Source organism: Barbatula barbatula (assembly GCF_947034865.1).
Source record: "Barbatula barbatula genome assembly, chromosome: 20".
NCBI classification, from domain to species: domain Eukaryota; kingdom Metazoa; phylum Chordata; class Actinopteri; order Cypriniformes; family Nemacheilidae; genus Barbatula; species Barbatula barbatula.
The window spans coordinates 18222685-18245733 of NC_136783.1; the positions used below are offsets into that span (position 1 = coordinate 18222685).

Below are 23049 nucleotides of genomic sequence, written 5' to 3' on the forward strand. Positions count from 1 at the left end.
GACTTCATCTTGTGAGTGACATAGTCCTGTTGACCGTAATTTAACACCAAAACACCCACAAACTCACACCCTTTAAACAAAAAAAATCCTTATCAAGACATGCACAGGCACAAGGCAAAGGTCAAACTGAAACACCGTCATCAACACACTGTCATTTGACCACGTTCACACTCCTCTTCCAGTAATGTGTGCATTTCATCCTTAAAACTGACTAGCAGACGAGTGACTATAGTTACAGAATGAATAAAATCTACTTTAATCATGACAACTTCTCATATAAAAGGGGGGCCAATGCAAAGAAATCTTATAGGAAAATAATTTCAGGTTCTTTCAAGATTTTCAGAGCATCTCCTTTACACACTAATTCTGAGCGTTTTAACCAGCATTGATATGGTCACCATTACTGTCTGTATTGTGCGAGGTGACCTCTTTATCGAAGGCTAAGGGGCCGTTTACACGAGACCGTTATCGAGTGAAAGTGCAATTTGGATTTCCTTTTACACCGAAACGGCGTTTTAGGGGACTGATAACGCAAACCTTTGAAAATGGGTTTCGAAGTGCAAGTTTAAGAAAACCACGGTGTTCTCATTTCCGTAACCACGAAATACGCAAGAATGAGAAAACGACATTGTGCACATGCGTATTAGGTGCGGGGGTGTGGTACACCCAAAAACAACGAAAAAGAAGAAACAAATACAACAATGGCGGATTACATGGGTTTTTTTTGTGCTGCGCAATATTTTGTTAACGCTTCTCCAGCAGAGATTAGATTTACTACCCCGGTACTATAACCACCAGTGGACACAAATTCTTTACCTACAGCAAAATATTAACACTCATTCACGGCGACGAAGGGTTTTTAAACAGTGCTTTTGGATCAGACCCGGGAGGATGAGTAGAGGGAAGGAAAACTTTCGAATGTCCAAACGTTTCGCCATCTTGTTTGTTTGTATATGTGCGCACGCTTCTCTTCACTATGAATGAGGAGAAATGCAGCGCTCCGTATTGTATGGTCTCTTTAGCGACGGAAGTCCGCCTTCAAATAAACCGTCAAATTTACAAAGTGATGTCGCCAACAATTGGCGTGGCATGCGTAATACAGTGTTTTAAGCATTTCTGCGGATCTGTGTAAACCCGGATTGTTTTGAGAACGTTGTCGTGTGTACGTGTTACATTTCAAAAACGCAAAATATTTTGTTTCCATTTTTCATCGTGTAAACGTGGCCTAAGATCGCATCAATATCTTAAAAGAACAGTTCACCCAACAAAGAAAATTCTCTACATTACATTTTTTACTACTATGGTAGTTCAATGGTGGCCAAGACCTGTTTGGTTACAAGAGTTCTCCCAAATATCTTTCTCTGTCTTCATCGGAACAAAGAAATTTATACACATTTGGAACAACTCGAGAGTGAGTAAATGATGACAGAATTTTCAGATTCAGGTGAACTGTTCCTTTAACATGAAATGTTTGACCAAAAATCTCAAATCAAATTGCTTTTATGGTTAATCGATCATTTGTTTTACCCATCTGACAAGACTGTATTGGCTAAACAAGAAACGTTTTAAATCAGGGAACTAAATAATTCTAACTGTTCATGAAAAGATCTCGAAGACTTTTTTCTGGCAGTGAGTTTTTAGGTTACATTGTCCTTTTGTATTGTATTAAGCTGCTTCAGAATGACACCGACAAATATATTAACACCAAAAACTGCGAAAAACCTGATGTATCTCGCGAACCAGATGCCGTTGCTCTGTTCTCACAAGCTGATGTGAAACGTGTGAGCAAAAATGCTCTTAAACAAGGCCAGTGGTAGAACACGTGCGCACACGCATACTATCACACACAGAAACTGTCAGGTGAGGTCAACACATCCTCAACACACGGACAGAGAAACAAAACAGTCGGTTTGTGGTTGACGGACAAAAGCTTGCAAGTAGGGCGACTAGAGAAGCGAGAGCGGGAAGCCAAACTAAACAACAGCAAAACTCAAACCAAATATAAATCAAACAACCTCAGCAACATCCAGCTCATCATCAAAGGCAATTAACTGGAAAAGAAGAGCATACAGCAGAGTTAGTGTTGTGAGTGTCCAGTACGGCTAAAACAAACACCAAACAGTTAGTCACACAACGCAGGATTATTATTAGCATTAGTTTAGATTAGAAGCACTGATCGCCATCTATGAAAACGTAACCATGTTGGGGTTGTTTCTTCAACGATGCAAACTTTCGACATTTTGACTTGTACAAAAAACAAATTTAACGTAATTCAAAGAAAACAGATGATGTTATTTGTCAAATAGCAATGCCAAACAGTATTCATGGATACATCGCTGGAAATATATGTACGTCTGAAAAATACTATTCGCCGCTGTCCTTCCGAAACCTTGTATGTCCAAATGTGCTGTTTTTCAGAAAATGGAAAAAAGGATATTTTTTAAAATCATAACATACTGTGTTTGACAAGCACTTTAAAATAACTCTTAACGTTGACTAACAATAATACTTCATGTAAAAAATTAACAATTATGGAGATACAAGGATTTGGAAAGACGGGGACGTATCGCTACAATAACTTTGGGTCTGGGACATGGTATATAATAATAAAATCTAGACATTAAATGCATTCAGAAAAGAGCTGAAAAATTATAATAAAAAAATGGTAAAAAGTCTCAGGGAAAGGTTTTCTATATAATGCGTGAAAAAGTTGAAATCTGTGATATTTAGAAAAGAAAAATCAACCCCTATAACATAAAAGTGCCCAAAGTTGAAGAAATACCCATAGATGCGATCAAGACCAGTTATTTATAATTAAAGCAGAGGTTTGGTTAAGGGTAAAAAAAGTCTCGGGTGTTCAAATATGGTCATGACATTGATCAGATATTATATTTACGCTGGTTAAGTTCATGCTGGTTAAGCTTAAATGAAGCGAGCCTTTCATTTCTGACTGTAATAATAACCTACAAACCCACGAGTAAAATGTGCATGTTTTCAGGTGTCAGGAGGATATGACTCATGAACAGATGTGTGTGATTATGAGACATATATACAACCCTACATTCTAATAAAGACAACATGTCGTCTGTCTCACATGGTCTATTGAAACGGACACTGGGTGGTGCTTCTGGTGGCCCGGTTTTGGAATTTTTAAGGGACATATGTTTAAATATAACGCACTCCAAGGGATTCCTCGAACTGTATCAAAATGTATTAGCTTATTTTAATAGCTAGTTCTGCTGGAGAGAGGTGTGTGTATGCAGTGTGTGTGTTTGGTGTGAGTGTGTGTTACCTTTTCTCCGTAGCCGCGGTCCTTGGTCATCATTTCTCGAAGCGTCTGCAGAACCTTAATGCACAAACGCTCCTCGTTCTCTTCTAAAAGCTGTTTAGTGTGTTTTATTAATCTGAAAGTGAAAAGCATAACTATAATAACACTTATTATAAGGACTTTGTAAGGTCCTAACGAAAAAACCTGTTTTTGAGAATGCATTCATAAAAATGTAATTCAAATCTGGATGCAAAAGGCACTTAAAGATACATGGCATCCAAAAAATTTACATTTACATACAGAAGAAAAATGTTGTATAGTACACACAAAGTACTATACGTTAATGTTTGTAATGGCATTAAAACACAAAAGAAAAAAACACAGATACAACCATTGTCCTAATCAGACGCAACGCTATGAAACATCATCATTTACTCATCCTCAGACTGTTCCAAACCTGTATTGACGACAAACCTGTATCTCCTGCTAAACGCAAAGGAAGATATTTGGAAGAATGTCAGTAGCCCAACAGATCTCATCCCTCATTTACTGCCATAGTAGGGAAAATAAATACAATGGGAGTCAATGAGGGATGAGATCTGTTTGGTTGCTGACATTCTTCCAAATATCTTCCTTTGCATTTAGCAGAACAAAGAATTGAATACAGGTTTGGAAAAGAGTAATTGATGATCATTTTTGAATGAACTATCCCTTTAAGCTAACATTGTAATATTACTCCTTTCGTGGATCAGCTTATCCGACACAAGATTACTGGCACAAGAACCTGGTTTGCGCGCAAACAAACACAGACGGCCACACAAATAATCCGTTTCGCAGTCTAGAGTCCCTCATGGCACAGAGACACACACCTGGTGAAAAAGACGTCTCATCTTGATTGCATAATATGAAATGTGATAATATCGCTCGTATACGGTAGCTTAAAAGGGTAGTTCACCTTCATTTACTCGCTGTCATGCCCTTTCAAACATGCATGACTTTTTTTGCTTAAAGAAACGACAACGTACTGAACACAACTGTACAACAGATATGTTCTGGGAGCTCTTTGGGGAACATATCACAAGTCTTCTGGCGCCGTAGAAGAGGGTTGTTAGAGAAAGTCTGAATTTTTTGGTCATTGCATGTGACCAGCGGGCCCAGCATGGACATTCTGGACGTTTGCGTTGTCCTGTGAGTTAAGCTTTAAGATTGAATTATCAGAGAGAGAGCATCCTAATAAACCGTAAATGTCAGTCTTAAATCCGACAACACATTGAATTACGTACTCTAACCATTCATAAGTTTGACATACTAAAATTAAACCCACTAAAAAAGGAGACCAGACCAAGTACTGGGGTAGTGATGTTTGAAAGTTAAAGATCTGGACAGGAAACCATATGGCTGTCAGGTCAAACCCTCCATGGTGAGATATTTGGATAAAAGCGTCCACCAAATGACTTTAAAACATTAACCCTGTATTAAACACTGATGAAATGTTTTTCGTCTGCATGTGCACTTGGTCACACCAATGAACGCAACTCAGTAATGTCATCCAATCTGGTCTCACGGGAATCTGTAACTATATTACGAGTTGGCTAATTTGTATTAATTCATAATGTCTGAATCTTACAAAAACAATTATTAGAAAAACCGAAGCCCCTACCCTGAGCCCACCCCTACACCCCTAAACATCCCAGTACATTTTTGTACTGCTTTCACGTCAAATCCGATATCATTTTATGCCATTGGTTTCTGTGCGGTGCGGGGATATAGATTTATGTAAGAATCAAGAGAAAACGCACTTGGAGATGAATCCCCCACTTTCACATTTCTGCCGAGCATCTGTGTTTTCCGGGAAAAGCAGTTCCGGCCGATGCAGAACATCCACCAATACGGAGAGCTCAGCTTGGACCAGCGGTCGCAACCGATCCTCCAGAGCAGACACAATGTCCTATCAAACACACAAAAAAAGGAGAACAAACTTTGCTTTATTGCAAACAAATGACTTAATCTGTTTATCTTGGACAGATTAGAAGGTTTATTTTCCCCTCAATGTATTCCTTTAAATCACCAAAATAAGTGGGAGACGTGCGGTTTTAAAAAGATGTATGCAAGACTAGATTAATGCGTGATGACCTGACGAATTCTTTTCATTTACACATTCTAATCATTACCACATACTCAATATTCAGAAATACGGGCAGTGATGTTCCCTGGCAGATCTGGGACCCTACGCACACATCCTACATTTTCACATCAATAAACACAGTCGTGGATTTATGTCTGAATGCAAAAGGCACATATTGACACATGAGCTGTACAAAGAGTCGACTAGTCACGCCACTTCTTCTCGGGGGCGGAGACAGTTGTAATGAATCCGTGGTTTACCGCAACTTGCTAACTCATCCCCTCCCCAGACAAGCTGACACCCCCACACGCTGACCTCCAAGTGAAAGCAGTAAAAGAGGAAATGCATGTTTTGCCGTAAAACATAGTTTTGTCATCTTTTCTTCATATTTGTTAACAGAACTTTCAACCCTTTTTTTAAACAAAATCAAACAGAGTTCTGCTGTCTCCGTTTTTACGGTTTCTTGTAACAGCTATTCTTAGATCGCTATCAAAAACCGACCGACCGACTTGATTTTCCAGCAGACTCAATTTCCCAAGAACTACACCCCACCCTGACTCACTTTTCCATACGGTTGCATGTGAATTCCTAAAACAAGCCTCACGTTTCCCCTCCCGCCCCCTAAAATTTTCTTCGTGCAATGCGTCTGGAATAATTTGGGTGAGCTTGGTACACACCTATCGCTAAACAATGATTCGTGTGTCTGTCTCGGTGTTGTTTTGTGTCACCTCATCTAATGATCCATTAACTTCACATGTTGTAAAAACATAACACCGATTTCCTCATCGGATGCCGTCCAAAAACCCATACCTGCAGCCTTTCGATGATGTTCCTGTAATCCTTCGAGGTCGTAACCATCGAGTCTCTTCTGGAGGCGTTGCGGGCCGACATTCTCCAATTGAGGATGGTCTTCTGTACTACATTGTTGGATTTCACGAACAGGTTGTTCACCTGGCTGTCTAGATCCACTGGGATGGCGATGGCTCTGCTCTTGGCTTAAGATGGAAAATGCATTTATTACATTTCTATTGTTTGTGCAATAAATACATAAACAGGGATGTTGTTATTATTTAGACTTGATGTCATATCGGTCGAAACAACATTAATGGTTCAATGGTTGTATTCACACACTAAAGAACTCAAGGTTACTTTAAAGGTTAAGAATGGTGTTGTCACATAATGCGCTGAACTCACAAAAGCGGACAATGAAATAACGGATGGTGACATACAGTATTGACACATGCCGTGTGACATGTATTATAAACATGACTTCGGCTCAGTTGTGACTAAACTGATGATATATAATTGTTGATCAACAGACGGAAAGTTGACATGGCAGCGATGAGATACTCACCCACATCAGACAGAACTTTAATACAGCTCTCCACTGACGCTTTCTGAACGGGGGTGAGCCAGTTACAGTGATAGACTCTGAAAACCCCCTGAAGAAGCTGAACAAACACAGGCTGGCGGGTCTGGAGTGACGACACAAAGGTTGGAATGAAAAAATACAAAACGAAATATTTAGATTATCAATAATAACCCAATGACAAAAGTAAGAACCGTCTTGTCTGCATTTTTGGCGTGTACACAATTGTAAAAAAGGTTTGTCTACAGAACTGTTTAAACACACAAAAAAGTTCAATTACAGCATCTGTTCCCTCAACGACCACATATAATAACTCACTTTGTTGTAAAAATACTTTTTGTATTAATATTTCTTTAAAACCTTGAACTGAAAATTCTGGTATAAGTGTATTAATACTACACTTTTAACACACTATGAACACAAAAATGGTTCAAAACTATTTTAATAAAAAACAAAATATATAATTCCTCATATATGCGACAAATCAAATATTACATTTTTGGACGTTTCACAATCGTATTCGCTAGAAATGTATTATGGCATTATTCAATTAGAATTTTCTATTTACAATAGAAGTCTATGGGGCAAGAACTATTAGACAGTTTGAGTAGAAATGTGTAGTTTATATTTCTTTAAAGTAATATATACTTTTGTCCATTTGTCTGAATTTACTATTTATAGGTATGTGTTAAGGTAAAATTACTATTTTTGTTTCATTCAGTGAGCTACTTACAATATTTCTCCCAAATTTCAAAAGAAAATAAGTTCAAATTGAAATACAACAGTAATATGTATTTAGGAATAAAGATATATATATATATATATATATATATATATATATATATATATATATATATATTATCAGTTTTAATGCATCTTGTCATGCTGTCAGTCTTTCACATTGCTGTTGGATGACTTTATATCACTCCCGAGGTTGAAATTCAACAGACAGCGGACTGGAATGGTCAGAATACATTTAGAAATGCTGGTTAAATAAACATTTGCAATCGTCTTAATTTATTCCGCCGCTGTATTAATATATGATTACAACCTATAAAATGAATAAATATCTTTTGAATATTGTACTGGGTAGAAACTGTAAGCGCTATAGCCTATGCACTTATGCAAAAGTTGTTTACAACCTTTACATGGTCACAGCAGGAAATTAGAAATTGTTTACGGTCTGCACGGAGGTTGATATATAAGCTAGATTCATGATAAGATGTATAATGTTCAAGTCTTGTGGTCATGCTTGAGGCGGTGGGGTTTTCAAGTTGCATGTTGGTGCAATGCCTTTGCCCACATTCTTGTTCGTTTGTGATTAAAAACTGAGGCTTTTTATCTGTATTAGCAAATAAATTCATTGAATTGAATGAACCCGAATACGTATCAAACCCAAACAATTCCCTTAAAGTAATCAAATAAAACAAACACAACTTTGTTTTTTATAGACAAGACTGCCTGGAACACATTAACACCTTGGGAAACTTTGTCTACACTAAAACTCATTACACAGTGGGTGAAAACCAAACACACGCAAGCATAATACGTCCAACTAAGGGGTGACATCTTTACCACGCCACATTTGTGAGACGGGCTCGAAACATTGTAGACAAAATCTAGTGAGTCTGATGGGTTTAATCATTAGAAAAAAAAGATGTGAGGATGTTTCCCGCTTGAACAGGCTTTCTAGTGAAGTGTCTAACCCACACTACGTCACCACATTCCATGTGCAACCACAGTGAAGTCATTACACTGATGTACCTCAGTTAATTTGCCCAAAAGCGAGGCCTGTCACAACAAAAAGAGACGTGACAGATGAGAAGAGGAAGCTGTCATTAGCCAACATTTCCAGGAAAGATTATATTGTGTTGAGGGTTTACATACAACACAGCGTTATAGGTGAAACGTCTTGGATTATAACGGGGTGCACTGTAAAACAGGTTTTGTTTATCATTTTGTACAATAACTTTATACTATAAAGTACTATTAAATGGGTCAGGAAATGACAACAATGACTCAAACAGTTGTGTGGATTTGGGGCAGAAATGTTTAAAACATTGATAATTGAAAACCGATTTGTAACCCTGTTTGGTCCTGCAACATTGCACACTTCACTTATGTTTAAATGTATAGAAGTTAATTTATCACAATTTGTTTGAATTAATAAATCAAATAAGAAAAATCAAACCACAACTAACTGTAGAGATTTTTATTAGAATTAAATTAAAGAAAATGTTGAATATATAGCTAACCCTGGTCAAATGGCACAGAGATTACCGTCGAAATCGAACTCGAATATCATATATCAAATAAATGATATATGAAATAAATCAGCACTTTAAGTTTACTTTAAGGAGTATGTGGTGAGGAAGGCGGGACGGGGGCTGGTGGCGTGAGTGATAGTTGTAATCAGCTGTGCTTTTACGGAGGAGATCGGGCGCTTAAAAGGACGACCAGCAGGACTAGTGACGAGAGAGGACCGGGCCCGGACATTTGTTAAGTTTGTGTTTTATGTCTTTTACTCCCGTGTTTATTGTTCGTTTCATTTGATTAAAGTTCGTGCAACGTTCGCCGGTTCCCGCCTCCTTACTTCCCTTTTATGGATCTTGTTACAGAGTAGTTCACTTAAAAATTTGCACCCATTGACTTTCCATAGTAGAAATAAAAATTACTTTGAACATGTTGAATGATTTTTTACTGATAACTGATTTTGTTTTTTAAGTTATGGATTGTAGCTTTAAGGGATTGATGTTATATTTCGAACAACGCTATTTCATTGTTTTACATTCAACTATCTAGATCATTCTGTTAGAGAACAAAAACATGCACAAAGCACAGCGAACGAATTAAACATTTCTATTTTCCTCATTTTTCTAGCATTGAAATGAACTTTATATCTTTAAGGATGACCCAGATACTATTATCTTGGTCATACTGGTTCCAAGACGAAATTTATGTTTTCTTTTCCCTCAACAGTGTTGTTTGCAGGGAGATATGACTAAATAAAACCAACAAGCGGAGATCCATTACTAATGCAAAGGTTTACTGCTGTAAAATGGACCGTATGCCCAGAGGGGACATAGTGAGCTATTGCAACCGCAACCACAATCTCAATTCTAAGAAATACTACACAATCTACACACACCAACTCAAACGAACAAGCACACACACAAATACACACGTATGAACTATCAGCAGACTAGATCAACCCCAGTCCTGTTCCTCAAGTTGTGAAGCGGAGTAGTGGGAAGTCTGTGCATGTTTATGTGCAAGAGAGGAGTTCTTGGAGCGCACCGACACGTGCATCAGTCTCCATGGTTAGACAGATTCTTCAGAACCCAGTGAGTGTGATTAAACCGTCTGAATGACTACGGGTCTGACCCTAAGCTCCAGTGGTGGTGGGAGAGAGGGGCATTAAATGTACAGATACTTACGTACATATGACGTGCCACCTGTGCATGAGAAAGGGTTGAGATATTAACCAGCAGGTTTTATTTCCCATGCAACAAAAATTATTCAACGTGATTGCTGCAGAGATGTTCAAAGAAATGAAACGGCATCGGAAACCGAAAATTAAAATGGTTAATGTTGGCAAAAGTTGGAGATTGAAACTGAATGCTGTTGCCAGATCAATCCGTTTTAATGCTACGCTTGTGTGTGTGTGTGTGTGTGTGTGTGTGTATATATATACACACACATATATATATATATATATATACACACACACACACACACACACACACACACATATATATATATAGATACATTAATATTAACATTCCATTCATATTTTTAAGTTATACACATAATCTTTCACTTAATAACCATATAAAATCATAAAAACACTTGTTTTTGTCGACCAAATCATCAATATATTGCCCCGCCCTGTTTGAGGGTACATTATGTACGAATTTGTTTATTGAGGTCATTACCTGCAAACTAGTGCTCTGGTCGGAGAAGGGGGAGCTGAAAAACGTTGTCACAATACTCATCACGGTTTCCGTCACATAGCCCTCTAACGTTGTGTCAGCATGTTTGCGGTCGCTTGTATTGTTGCAAACCTGGGTTTCAAAAAAAAAAAGACAAACAGGGCTTGGTGTAGGCTTGAGTCATTTTCTTTAGTAAGTACAGTCACTAATTTCCTGCGGCAAAACGAAAAACTCATACCAAATGTAGACATGTAGTCAAGAAACATAAAGCCCACATAAATGAGTGCCAGATTAAAGCTGGTGAGCAATGTTTGTTATTGGTACATCTAAATGATTCATTGATAAAAGAATCCCTCATATTTCATTACCCTGCATATGTCAACCAGAAAGTTCTCAAAGAGCTTCCACATGTGATTGCTTGTGTAGATCTCCTTCATCTCCACCTCGGTGTCCACATAGCAGTGGTTCAGGAAGTTGATATAAGCAATTTTCACCTAAACAAAATCATGTTCAAGAACACAGTTTAAGATACAAACAGATACCAAAATCATTTAGTTTGGATAGCGCTGACCTCAGGGATGCAGTCTTGGTGTGTTACCACCCGGACGATATCATCCAGCGGCAGCAGTGAGTTACACTTGATCTCGGTGTAGACGTTTTTGCCTTCTGTGCAGGCGGCCAGCAGCTCCACCAGGTGGATGTGGTACATAAGGGGGCTGTTTTCATCCATACGGTCACGCTCAGAACGCATCATCTGGACGAGAGTCTGAAAGGACGCTCGGTCGTTATAAAACACCAACACGTCCTCCCCAGAATTCACCAACTGCAAAAAGAAAAAACAGATTGGTCAATTGCATTAAGAATCTAAATGTTAACACCAACACGATATCTACCTCGGCCATCACGATATCCTGGCATTTTTTGATAAATTTGTTCTCGGCTTTGACGATGGTCTGCAGGAACTTCAGGTACTGCACGTGCCTGCCGTGGGTCTCAATGCAGTGAACGAAGTGCTGCACCACACGCTCGTTCGTCTCACTGCACAGCTGAAAGTTATTCATGAATATGTGCTGCATGGTGACGGCCTCCAAAATCTACAAAAAGACCAGAAATAAGAAACAGATAACCGTAAGCAAACACACACAGAAGAATTCAGAAGAAGTGTGTTGAATTTGTTCAACTCAAGTGTATTTAAGTTTACTTAAATTAAAACTTTGAAAACATTCCTGTTCATTGAAATCAAATCAAATATGGACCTAAATATTATTGGAAAACCTAATTTGAGAGTTTTTTTTAATGTTGCCTCGAAAATAAACTGAAGTAAGATTAAAGCAGTACATTTATAATAATTAACAAAAAATAAAATAAAGAATAATACATAGCAACATAAAAAAAACAATAAATTATAAAATGACAAAAGCATATATCGAAATTTTAAAATCTAAAAATAAAAGCAATTTAAAATATTAATAAAACTAAAAGCAAAACCATAATAACTCTAGTCCAATTGCATCAGCTACCAAAAAGATAGTCTCAGCCTCAGACGTCACACCCATGGACCGTTGGGTAACCGTCATTGGGGACACTTTACTGGAAAGATTTCATCACGTTCAAAGTCGTCCTCTGATTGGTTGAACAGCATTATCATATAATCATTGTTGTTGCTGTTAACTTTAGACAAGTTCGTGGATGTACACCGGTCTGCTACTGCGGGGCCATTTCCACGCTTCTAAACATGACGAGGCACAAAACACGAAGTGATTGGTTGCTTTACCTGTCAGTCATATGGCCTCTTGGGCGGGCCTTGGCCAAAGAAAGCGGCGAAAGCTTCCAGACCTTCAGTATGACAGGACCTATTGTGCTCCGTTATGAATCGTCATGATGATCATCTAGATTGTGTTTATTATGAAGTAATGATAAAACGGAACGGTCGTCCTGGTGCCGTATGACTGTCAGATGCTCACCCCGGGGTTCAGGAACAGGTTGATGTGCTTGTGAAGCAGGGCTTGGTTCTGCTGGTTGCCTGCGCAGAAGTTCTGAAGAAACTCATGCGCCAATTTCATGATCTCCTGCATGCGGACGTCCTCACCCTGGCGTGGTGAAAACATTATTTCTCACTAACCACACACACTGAACTAAAACAATAGTATTTTTTTAAGGTTTAAAACCTTAAAAATGTTATACTTTATCACTTTTTTATCTTGTTATTAGTGCATACTAATATTAAATACATCAGTTTGGTTTCCCAATATAAAAACGACTTCTTGTTGGTTTCATTTAAATTACTTGCTTTAAATCAAAGCTCACTTCATGTTTCTGTTTAAGGCGTGAAACCGGGCAGGGGATTTCCAGTACCCAGCATGCTTTGCATAAGACTTAATGAGGAAAGTAAATGTCTAAATTAAGCATTATTTCACGTGTTTTTGCCCCAAAAAAGCAAAGGCGGAGATTTGTTAGCATGTAATGTTCTGTTATGTTGTAACTTTGTGGTTTCAGTTAAGCAGGTGTCAAAGAACCTGTGTCTAGGTTGAGGCTAATTTAAAAAGTATATTTAGTAGATTACAATTCCCTTCGGTTACTCAGAAATTACACACAATGCTTTGTTCAAACCAAACCAACAGTTTTTATACTTTAGCTGCAATAATGCAAAGTCTGGAAACTCACCTTCTCGTAAGGGATCTGAAGAAGCTCTAGGACCACAGCATGAGCTCCCATGTTCCTCAGGAGCCTCTGTTGCTGTTTCTTACTCTTCTTCCCCGACGGTCCTTCCTGAACACACAGTCTACTGAGACGAAGGAGGATCTAAAGAGAGAAGATCCAAGAGATGTTGAGTAGAGCATCAGCTAAACATAGAACAGCTAAATGTTCATGTGAAAAAACATCACTAATACCTCTTTGACATCTCTGTAATTGTCGCCGCCATTTCCATCTGACTTTTTTTTGTCCGAACCGGAGTCTCTCTACATGAGGAGCAGACAGATAGAAGTGTCATTGTGACAGCTATGAAAGAGTCAATATAGACTTATTTTGTTATATTTTATTGGATATTTCATTAAAGTTTGGTTCTTTTTCTCCCACTCCTTACATTTACATAAATATACTTTGTTTTTTGGTTTCCTCATATTTTAGTTTTATCTTACATTTTATTATTCTTGCACGGTCTATAGGTGAGCTGGCCAGATTTTAAACTCCAAGTTGTTTGCGTGTCAAATAAAACCAATCTTGAATTTAAATGATCAATTGTTTGAGACTTTTGTTTTCAGGAGATTTTCTTAAGGTGCTTCCTGCTACTACATGAATGACGCATCGAAGCGTGTGGCTTGTTACGGAGAGATCTCACACAAGATTTGTCTGGTGGATAACCAACCGATAAGGCTTAATTCAACTAGAAGACAAAACAACTGAAACAATACTCAGAACAACTACAAAGCAATGATCCTTAATCAAAATGCTAAGATTTACACCATTCACATTTCCTGTTATTAGTTTTGAACCATAAATATCTCCACCTTCTTTTTATGGTCTGATTCTGATCCGTCCCCTCCATCCATGTCGTCCCCTTGTCGCTTGAACACCCACAGCTCGGACTTTTCCACATTAGATCTCAGCTGGTCCAGATCCGATTTGATCTGTTTGTAGTTGTCAACATCCTGACTGGTGACCAGGAGCTGAACCTTCAGTGACAAGGAAAAACACAGACATTAATAAAGATGAGGGAGGAGAAAAAAGAAAAGAAATATAATGCTTATATGTTGGATACCTGTTTGAAGGCCATGAGTACTTCCTGCCTCTGACTGAAGTGTCTAAAGAGAAGATGCAATGCTCCAGACACAAGTGGAGGATAGTCGTGCATGGTGAGGTGCAGCAGAACCCTCAAAAACGTTCTTCCTCCGTGATCATCAAGGTCCAGAGGCGAGTTCTCATCGCTGAGTTCAGACAAATCGTTACACTTGCATAACCTTGTTAAAACATCTTCCGGTTTTTTTACTAATAATCCTCACCTTCCACCAAAGATTCCTTCTGCCTGTTGCTCAATTTTCTCAAAGTCCAGAGCTGAGAAAACCACAGAGACACTAAACTTATCTGTAGCAACAGTGCAATAGTAATCGGAGCAGTTGTGACTGAGTGGAGACCCACCTGGAATACTGTTAGGCCCGTCTGTATTTGGTGCTGGCATGGTGTCTGTTTGCAAGTTGCTCTCGTCAAACTCTCGTTTGAAGATACACAGCAAGCAGGATATCCTGTAGTCCAGTCGCATGTTCAGAATAAACTGCACAACACAAACCACAGTTGTCTTCAAAGTAGGTCAAGACTTGCTTTATATGTTTAATATGACAATAGCAATGATGCTTTTTCGGGATCCCTTCCCTCATTTACTTCTACAGAAACTTGAACCTAAAAAATGGGAATGATGGGTTTCTAATAACCTGTAGGATTTCTATTATCTTTAGCTTGGTGTCCATCACCAGAATGTCTTCCTTTTCTGGTTCGGTCTGGGTCTTCACAACATCAATGTCTGGTGGGGGCGTAGGGGTTGTGGGTAAAAATCCTCCCCCTCTTAGCACCACCTGGGTCATCAATTCCCCAACACCATGGATGGATTTCATGACATTGCTACCTAAGAGAAACATTAGGAAATTGTTAACACCTCAAAAGATCTACCACATGTCCTTGTGCGACTTTTACATACATAGATTGTCCTCCAACATTCCTACTAACCAATCACATTTTGGTGTTGGTTTATAGGTTTGGATGCTTTAACATTCATATCAATCCATCTATTGTATCCCACCAATTCTCTGGTTATGATTAAGGATTGGAATGTAAAGAATGTCATTGCATGACCAACAATGGACTTTAGTGTAAGAAATAAAGTACTCAGTTACTTTTGGATTCATCCCCTTTTTCCATTTTGTTGATAGGATAGATGGTGCTGACATGAACACAGTCCAAAATGGCCAGTAGGATCTTCGTCAAACGCAACAAATCGCTAAAGTTGTAGAAGCCGAAGTAAATGAGGTTTCTCGCTAAATTCACAACCTTGAAAAATTAACAAAGAATTAGATGAGGCCCACATTTCTTACGCTTTGGCTAGCTAGACAGATGGCTTACCTCAAAAGTGAGCATGTTTTTCTCTAGGTCTGAGAAAGGGACATTTTGACAGACAACATCTCTGAGGTAGTTTTCTACAAAATCCATAGTGAGCGCGAAACGTTCCTTTATCTCATCTCTGGTGGTTCCATCATTATCATAACTAAAACAACAAGCACCATTAAATAAACCAATTGTATAAGTTTGACAAAAAGGAAACAATGAAGAGAACGTTTAAAGGGACAGTTAACCCAAAAATAACGTCTTAATTTACTCACCCTCAATTTGTGCCAAATCTATATACATTTCTTTGTTCTGATGAACACAAAAGAGAACATTTTGAAGACTAGTGTTGTCAAAAGTCCTTGTACTTTGGGTCCAAGTTAGTACCTAAAAATAAAAGAGTTGACGGTACCTAATTTTCATACCAACGACGTACCGGGTCAACCGGGTATTGAATTGTGTTTCAATTAGCATGTACTGGTGTACCGACATTGGAACCGAGAACCGTGGAATTTTACTGGTATTGGTACAACTACTGACATTTTGGTCCTGTGACAACACTATTGAAGACTGCAGGAAAGCAAACAGTTCTGGAGCACTTTCGACTGCCATTGTAATTTTTCCTACTATGGGAGTCAAAAGTGCCCCAGCATTCTTCCAAATATCTTTCTCCGTGTTCATCAGAACAAAGAAATTCATACAGATTTGGAACAACTCGAGTGTAAGTAATTGAAGACAGAATGTACATTTTTGGATGCTTATCAGAAAATGTCAACATACTCATCAATGGCGATTTTAGATGGGATCTCAGACCACAGCCTGGCGTATTTCACAGGCATGACCTGCTCCTGCGGATCCCGGTCCACATGCATGTGAAGCATGAGCCGGCAAAACGAGGCACGGAGGTCATAGGGCAGGTCTTCATCTGACATACAGCGCAGGATCAGATCCACATCCAGCTGACCTGATATCTTCTCAATGGCCAGGTACTGGCGGTCCAAACACATCCGTGCAAACAGGTTCAACTGACACCTGGAAACGAAGTGGACAAGTGAAGTATATTATGGAGAGAACTGATTCATTTGTTGATTTGGTTTAAAGCCAATGATGGCTTTTTCATATATGGAACATATAATGTTATGTGAATACATGGTAGTCTCCAAATTCAATCAGTGACACGTTTAAACAGTTAAGTTATTCCTTGGCTTTGCACTGATAACCTTTGACCCCCGGCTGTAGCCTGACCTGTAGTAGCTAATGACTTCCTGGTCCTCTTTCTGGCCTTCTCTGGCATCCTGTGCCAGCTCCCTGACGCTCTTACTCCTGATTTCCTTACTGTTGTCCTTCCAAAACAACCACACCTCCTCTTCATCCTCCTCTGTCTCCACAGGACCTTCTCCTGACTCCACCTCGAACCGAGACAACACCAACCTGGAACGATAGTGAGAGGGGGCAAGAGAGCATGAAAGGCAAAGGAAAAAGAAAGAGGGAGAGAGACATAATCGAATGAGAGTTCATTCAAAAATAAAGTCCTTATTCCCCCTTGAGTTTACTAAATCCACATGACTTCAAAAATGAAACGACTGAAAGACATAAACAGTAGAAGGACAAATACCATGCGTCAATACAAACAAACCAAGTTCACAGACAATCATTTTGTGCAGATGTGTTGGGAAAAGTCAAAGATGTTCTCACTTGGTCTCTATAAGGATGTCAGCGTTGGTGAGGTTCAGCACTGCATTGCAGATGAGCTCCTGAGTCACAGGAATGGATTTATTCATGGACACACACAGATCGGACAGGTAATCCAGAAACCTGAACACATATCGTACATCAAATCACATCATTCTTCTGTCTGACTGTCTATCACTCGATCCATCTATCCATACATCCATCAGTCTATCTATGGAATCTATACAATCTACTCCTATACGCTATAGACACCTAAACGGTTTCAACAAATGTAATTTCTCCTATCACAAGTAACAAGTTCTCCCTATTTTTCATAAACATTTACTCTTTTTTTTTACTTTTTAAACAAAGTCACTGAGTGCAGATGTGACAGGTCAGAGGGGACCTGGCCCACCATGCACTGTGCGGTGTTTGAACTTTTCTGTGCACATTGTGAAAAGCTCTTAACAAAGAGAATTGAATTGAATGGAAAGATAAGGCACACACAATCTTTGGGTCTGCAGTTCATTCCCTCCCACCTTGGTTCACGATTTTTCCTCACAAGACTGACAAACGTGTCAATTTCTGCCGCTGTGATGTGTTTCTCCAAGAGTTTGCGGTTGTTGTGGAGGAGGGCCGTTATCGTGTCCTCGGCCAGCACGTCGTAGCCGATCTGTTTTTGCATGAAGCGGAACTGCTTGGCGATGTATTCCTGGACACAGCGCACATAGCGATTCAATTATTTTGTGCTTACAGATATGCATAACATTAAAACAAAAACCACATTTGTTTAGATTTATATACAGTATGAGTGAATGAATGTACCCTCTGCATATACAGTATGTGCATATAATACGTACATGCATATAATAAGTGTGGGTTTTTATGAAGTCAAACCTTTTAGTTGACCTGGCTTTGTTTCTTTTACTACTTAATTAAATACTCGTAAATATACGACTTATATTACTCGTGATGAGTGTTTTCCATACTTTTGAATTACCAATCTTATCAAGTTTAGGTATAAAAATCATACTTTACAAACCTTACATTGCTTAACCTGCCAAAACAAAGTGAAAAAAAAAACCTTATCGGCCCAAAAATGAAAAAAAAAAACATTTGAGGTCAGTTTGGAAAACAGGCCCTCAAAACAAAAACAAAAAAGACACGTAGTGCACAAAATGTTGCAAAAAAAACAAGTGTTCATTAGAGATGTGTAAAGCTGGAAACCACAGGAAGTCACACTAATGTCTGCAGACTGAGATAACATCTAGATGTTCATGATTGAATCTGAGAACAGCCAAATGAAGGCGAGCCCAAATAATATAGTAAAGAAATGAATGGAAAATAATTTGTTTAAATCAAGGGTATTCCATTCAACATGGTTGGGTAACAGTTGGTTCTGTCCGTGTTTCATCCAACCATGAGATGAAAAAAACTTAGTAGTGTTTAACATTTTGTCACAGTAAATGCTAAAGCCCTGGACATCAGCAAAGCAATAAAAGCCAAACCAGCAAATCCCCGTAGGCCCACCTGGTTCTTCCGGTAGTCCTGCTGTGAATGCCGCAGCACGCGGTAACACAACCTGCAGATGTGTCTGAACGGGGCGTGTCTCTGATCACCCAGCTCTTCCAGGCGTAACATGGGGCCATCACCGCTGTCTGTGAATGGAGCCTGAAGCAACTTGAAGATCTAAGGGTGGAGAAAGAATACAGATCAATAAGTACATCTACAGCTCGATCTTTCATGCTTTATTGTGAATACATCACAGCTGAAGGGCAAACAAATATTGAAGCCGAAAGATACGCATCAATGCAACTTTCATGAAGTAAAATCAATTAAAGCCTTCATTCCGTTGGAAAAAAGTCCCTGGTCGACTTCCAAATGCAAAAGAATGTTTCTTTTACGGTGCGTACTGCAAAGCGGTCATAGCTGTGGTTTATTGCGAATAAAGCACCGCTATTAACCAATCAGAATCAAAGACTGAACCTGACCATTTTATCAAAATCATTTGGTTTCCAGATATGCTGCGTTTGTAGAGTAGCTCCGCCTGCATTTCAATCTCAACATCGAACTGTATAAAACATTGCTTCTGATAACTTGAGATTGTCATTTATTGCATTGTGCCTGGCTGGGGCACTGAGTAGTGCTGCACCTTTTTGTAACCGAAATTCGACAGAATGAGATCTATGGTCCAGATCAAGACAGCTACACATATAGATTTCCTGTAGCTCCGTTGTAAGAGCATTGCATTGACAACACGAGGTTGTGAGTTGGATCCCAGTGGATTGCAGATACCTATGTAAAATGTATAGGATAATGCAATGTAAGACGCCTTGGATAAAAGCGTCTGCCAAATGCCTAAATGTAAATGTTAGATGACATCAGGTTTCTGTAGCCATGGGTCTGTTTCACACATCACGCGGCTGCAAAATGTGAACTTCAGTTGTGAAACCACAACAGCGCATACAAATTCAACATTCACACCGTTTCTGTTATTAACATCAGCACCACAACTTAGAAACTTCAGAAGTGAGATGTGGGACACAGATCAACTCTCATAAACGCTGCCAGTTAAGTTTGGCGCTAAAGAAAGCTGTACTTGTTTCAGGATGTTCTGTTCCCGCATGAGCTTCTGTCGTTCGCGGTTGGGTCTGTTGACCATGATGTCCAGCACGTCCTGTCCGCTGTTCGGAATGTCAACCACGAAAAACACAAGATCCTCCAGGAGCTTAGTGACAAACCTGCAGAATGCAAACAGAACAGGTCACGCTGATTATAAAGTCAGTTTGAATGCTTAAAAGGTACTTAAAGGGAAAATCGTTCATTTTCGGCTGAAGCGGAGGGACATTTTTGACATTCTTCACAGCAATGGATCAAAATAGCAGGTTTGAATGAGTTAACTTAATCGGGCTAAATCCTTTCACAGAGTAATGCAACAGCAAAGTGTTAACTGAGGTCAGAGTAAAAACATTTAGTGTGTTGTGATAAAACCGCTGAATCTAAGATACCAGAGCAGAGAAGGATAAACAAAAAACCCATCAATCTAATCGAACATTGATTACATTATACAGGAAAAATACTAAACCTACCCACAGTGCATCATTTTTACTAAAACATTTGAACTTGAAAAAGGTGCTTACTGAAGCTTTTTTGTGAATTATACCTTAAAACACATTTTAAAACTGAAAATTATACAACCTTAGAAAAAGATGTAGCATCAGTTATCACAACCGTGGTTCTGCAGCCACCTTGTCACAGTGGAAATGCATAAGACAAAATCTAAACCCAACTAGATTTGAAGGATTAGAAAACCGATGCTGGTATTACTCTTTATGCACTGTATGTTTTTGCTATTTAAATCGACTCCGAATGGGTGGCGAGCCAAACTAACTATAGTTCCAGCATGAGAGTTGCGTTCTCTGTGCTTTCGTACACTGACTGGCCTCCGCTGCGCTCGCATGTGCTGTTTAGATCCGCTCATTTCATTATTTAATCTGACACTGCGGTTACTAGCGTACTGTTTTTGCAACTGTTGTGACAATAAACGTCTCCGAGTGAGAGGAGAGATGAACTGACAATTGGTCTTGTCCTGGAAGTCTCCGGTTAAGGGAGCAACATTTCCGACACACGGTTAAGGTATTCAGCCAATCACAACGCACTGCTCAACCGGCCAGTCGGAGTTTTGTAAAAATCGACGCATTTTAGAAAGGCCGGGCATAGAGGCGTGTGTACGGTATGTGAAAATTAATGAGTTTTTTTCCTCCTTAAAACGTATAAACACGTTGCATTGCTCCAAAAACACAAGTTAAGAATGTTTTTAATCATGTCAAATGAGTCCTTTAAATTCTTTTTTCTCATAATTTTTCCGATCTTCATGTCAGAAAATAAGACTTAAACCTTAAAAACTCAAAACTATTTAGAAATCCAGCGTATACAATTTTACGGCATCTAGTGGTGAGGTTGCGAATTGCAACCAATTGCTCACTCCATCCCTAACTTTCTAACATGATGAATTCCATGTAAGGGGACGCACGGTGTATGTAGATAGATATATCTCATTCTAACTAAACAAAAACAGAACCCTTTTTATGCGAGGCCTTTATACACCTCTGAAGACATAGTATGTGCATTTTTGTTAAAAGATCGTCCCTTTAAAGTTTTAAAATAATTCAATTTGCAAACCATAACAATGCTTTATTATATCTGGGGCAGCTCTAGAAAAATGACACCTTTAAAAACATAATTGATGTTGAAAAACGAATTATAAAAGCACTAAAGTTCACCTAAAGTATTTGATCAATTGTAATATAATATTTGCTAATGAGGACTTAGGATATTTGATGTCGGACTTTCAGCTCACCTTCTCTCATTCTGGGTGATCGTGCCCTTCTCCAGTCTGCCAGCGATAGACGCCAGCACTTTACTAGCATCATTAGCAAAGTCGAGGTCCCGGACCTCAGCAGGAGGGACCGGCACAATGGCAAAGGCCTCTTTATCTTCTTTAACAGTCGACGTGCCAATCTGAGGGGACAACAAACTTCTAATCTTGAGCTATATACTCATTCTTACAGTATGTGGATGAGAAACTTCCTCAATTTCAATTTATTTCCTATCTGCTTCTTTTATTATCTGTTCAGTCTTTTTAAAAAACGTTGTAACTGCACCCACCCGTAACATAACTGGCTTCTCTTCCTCTTTGTCGATGGGGTTGTTGGTGCTGTGGACCCATGTATTTGTGCACAGATGCCTCAATCTCACATACGAGTTCCTGACATAACCCGGTGAATCAATAAAAACAGACACGGAGACAAACAACAGCAGTATTGAGGAGATTAAGCATAGAGAAAACACTCTGCCTCTGAAACCACATTTTATCCCACATGCATTTTATCAACCACACATTTAAGGGCACGGAGTTTATAAATGCCTCCTGTAAGAGCAGAGGGCTGTATGGGGTCACATTCAGGGGGCAAGTAAGTTCATTTCACCCTGTAGCCGTCCAAATCCACATTAGGGAAAAGCCCCGCTTTGTAGGGAGGCAGTCATGTGAGCACCTTTGAGTCATTAAGTTCAGGAGGAGGGGGGAGAAAGGGGCGACCTTAGGATACTCTGACCTCTCTAAACTCCAACCTCATGTGGTGCTGAATTCTGCGTTTGAGAGAATCATTTGTCTGAGATCAGACAGTGTGTCTAAGATACATCGGTGGCACAAATTTAAGAGAATCCAATTGACCTTTTCGTACCCAACTGCATCACTTTTATGGTGCGTTTAAAAAAATGTAAGCGCCTGAGGGTTTGACAGAGAAGTGAGCACCGGTCACACACACGGCTTCTATCGTTCTGCTCTCAAACCTTACTTTGCGAAACGCGTTTGAATGTGCGAGATGTGTAAACACTGTTATGAATAAGCACATTTCCTAATCCTTTTCACAACCGCATTTTCGGGTGAAATCAACTTTTATGAAGCTGTTCACGTGACCTTATAAATGTGGCTCCATTATCATGTGAGCAGACCCGTACGTGCTTGGCACCCCACCCTAAAATGTTCATGCAAAACAAATAAAAAATGGTCTGCGTCATTTCGCACGTC

The 23049-nt window shown here is 39.1% G+C and overlaps 1 protein-coding gene across 4 annotated transcripts in view; it reads right to left on the bottom strand.

Moving 5' to 3' along the window:
• The window catches only part of itpr1b (inositol 1,4,5-trisphosphate receptor, type 1b), a 92576-nt gene that overhangs the window by 48864 nt on the left and 20663 nt on the right, over nt 1-23049 (bottom strand). For all 4 annotated transcript variants that reach the window (XM_079482950.1, XM_079482949.1, XM_079482951.1 and 1 more), the window contains 26 exons: nt 22128-22227; nt 21820-21980; nt 20059-20200; nt 18990-19148; nt 17999-18171; nt 17484-17603; nt 17034-17219; nt 16569-16820; nt 15807-15948; nt 15581-15734; nt 15122-15312; nt 14832-14964; nt 14696-14747; nt 14455-14620; nt 14204-14368; nt 13586-13654; nt 13359-13496; nt 12659-12784; nt 11588-11788; nt 11266-11517; nt 11063-11188; nt 10698-10826; nt 6748-6868; nt 6204-6388; nt 5068-5216; nt 3293-3404 (listed from right to left, as the gene is read on the bottom strand). In XM_079482950.1, coding sequence (XP_079339076.1) covers nt 3293-3404; nt 5068-5216; nt 6204-6388; nt 6748-6868; nt 10698-10826; nt 11063-11188; nt 11266-11517; nt 11588-11788; nt 12659-12784; nt 13359-13496; nt 13586-13654; nt 14204-14368; nt 14455-14620; nt 14696-14747; nt 14832-14964; nt 15122-15312; nt 15581-15734; nt 15807-15948; nt 16569-16820; nt 17034-17219; nt 17484-17603; nt 17999-18171; nt 18990-19148; nt 20059-20200; nt 21820-21980; nt 22128-22227 — 3904 coding nt within the window. The remainder of the gene's footprint in view (nt 1-3292; nt 3405-5067; nt 5217-6203; nt 6389-6747; nt 6869-10697; nt 10827-11062; nt 11189-11265; nt 11518-11587; nt 11789-12658; nt 12785-13358; nt 13497-13585; nt 13655-14203; nt 14369-14454; nt 14621-14695; nt 14748-14831; nt 14965-15121; nt 15313-15580; nt 15735-15806; nt 15949-16568; nt 16821-17033; nt 17220-17483; nt 17604-17998; nt 18172-18989; nt 19149-20058; nt 20201-21819; nt 21981-22127; nt 22228-23049) is intronic.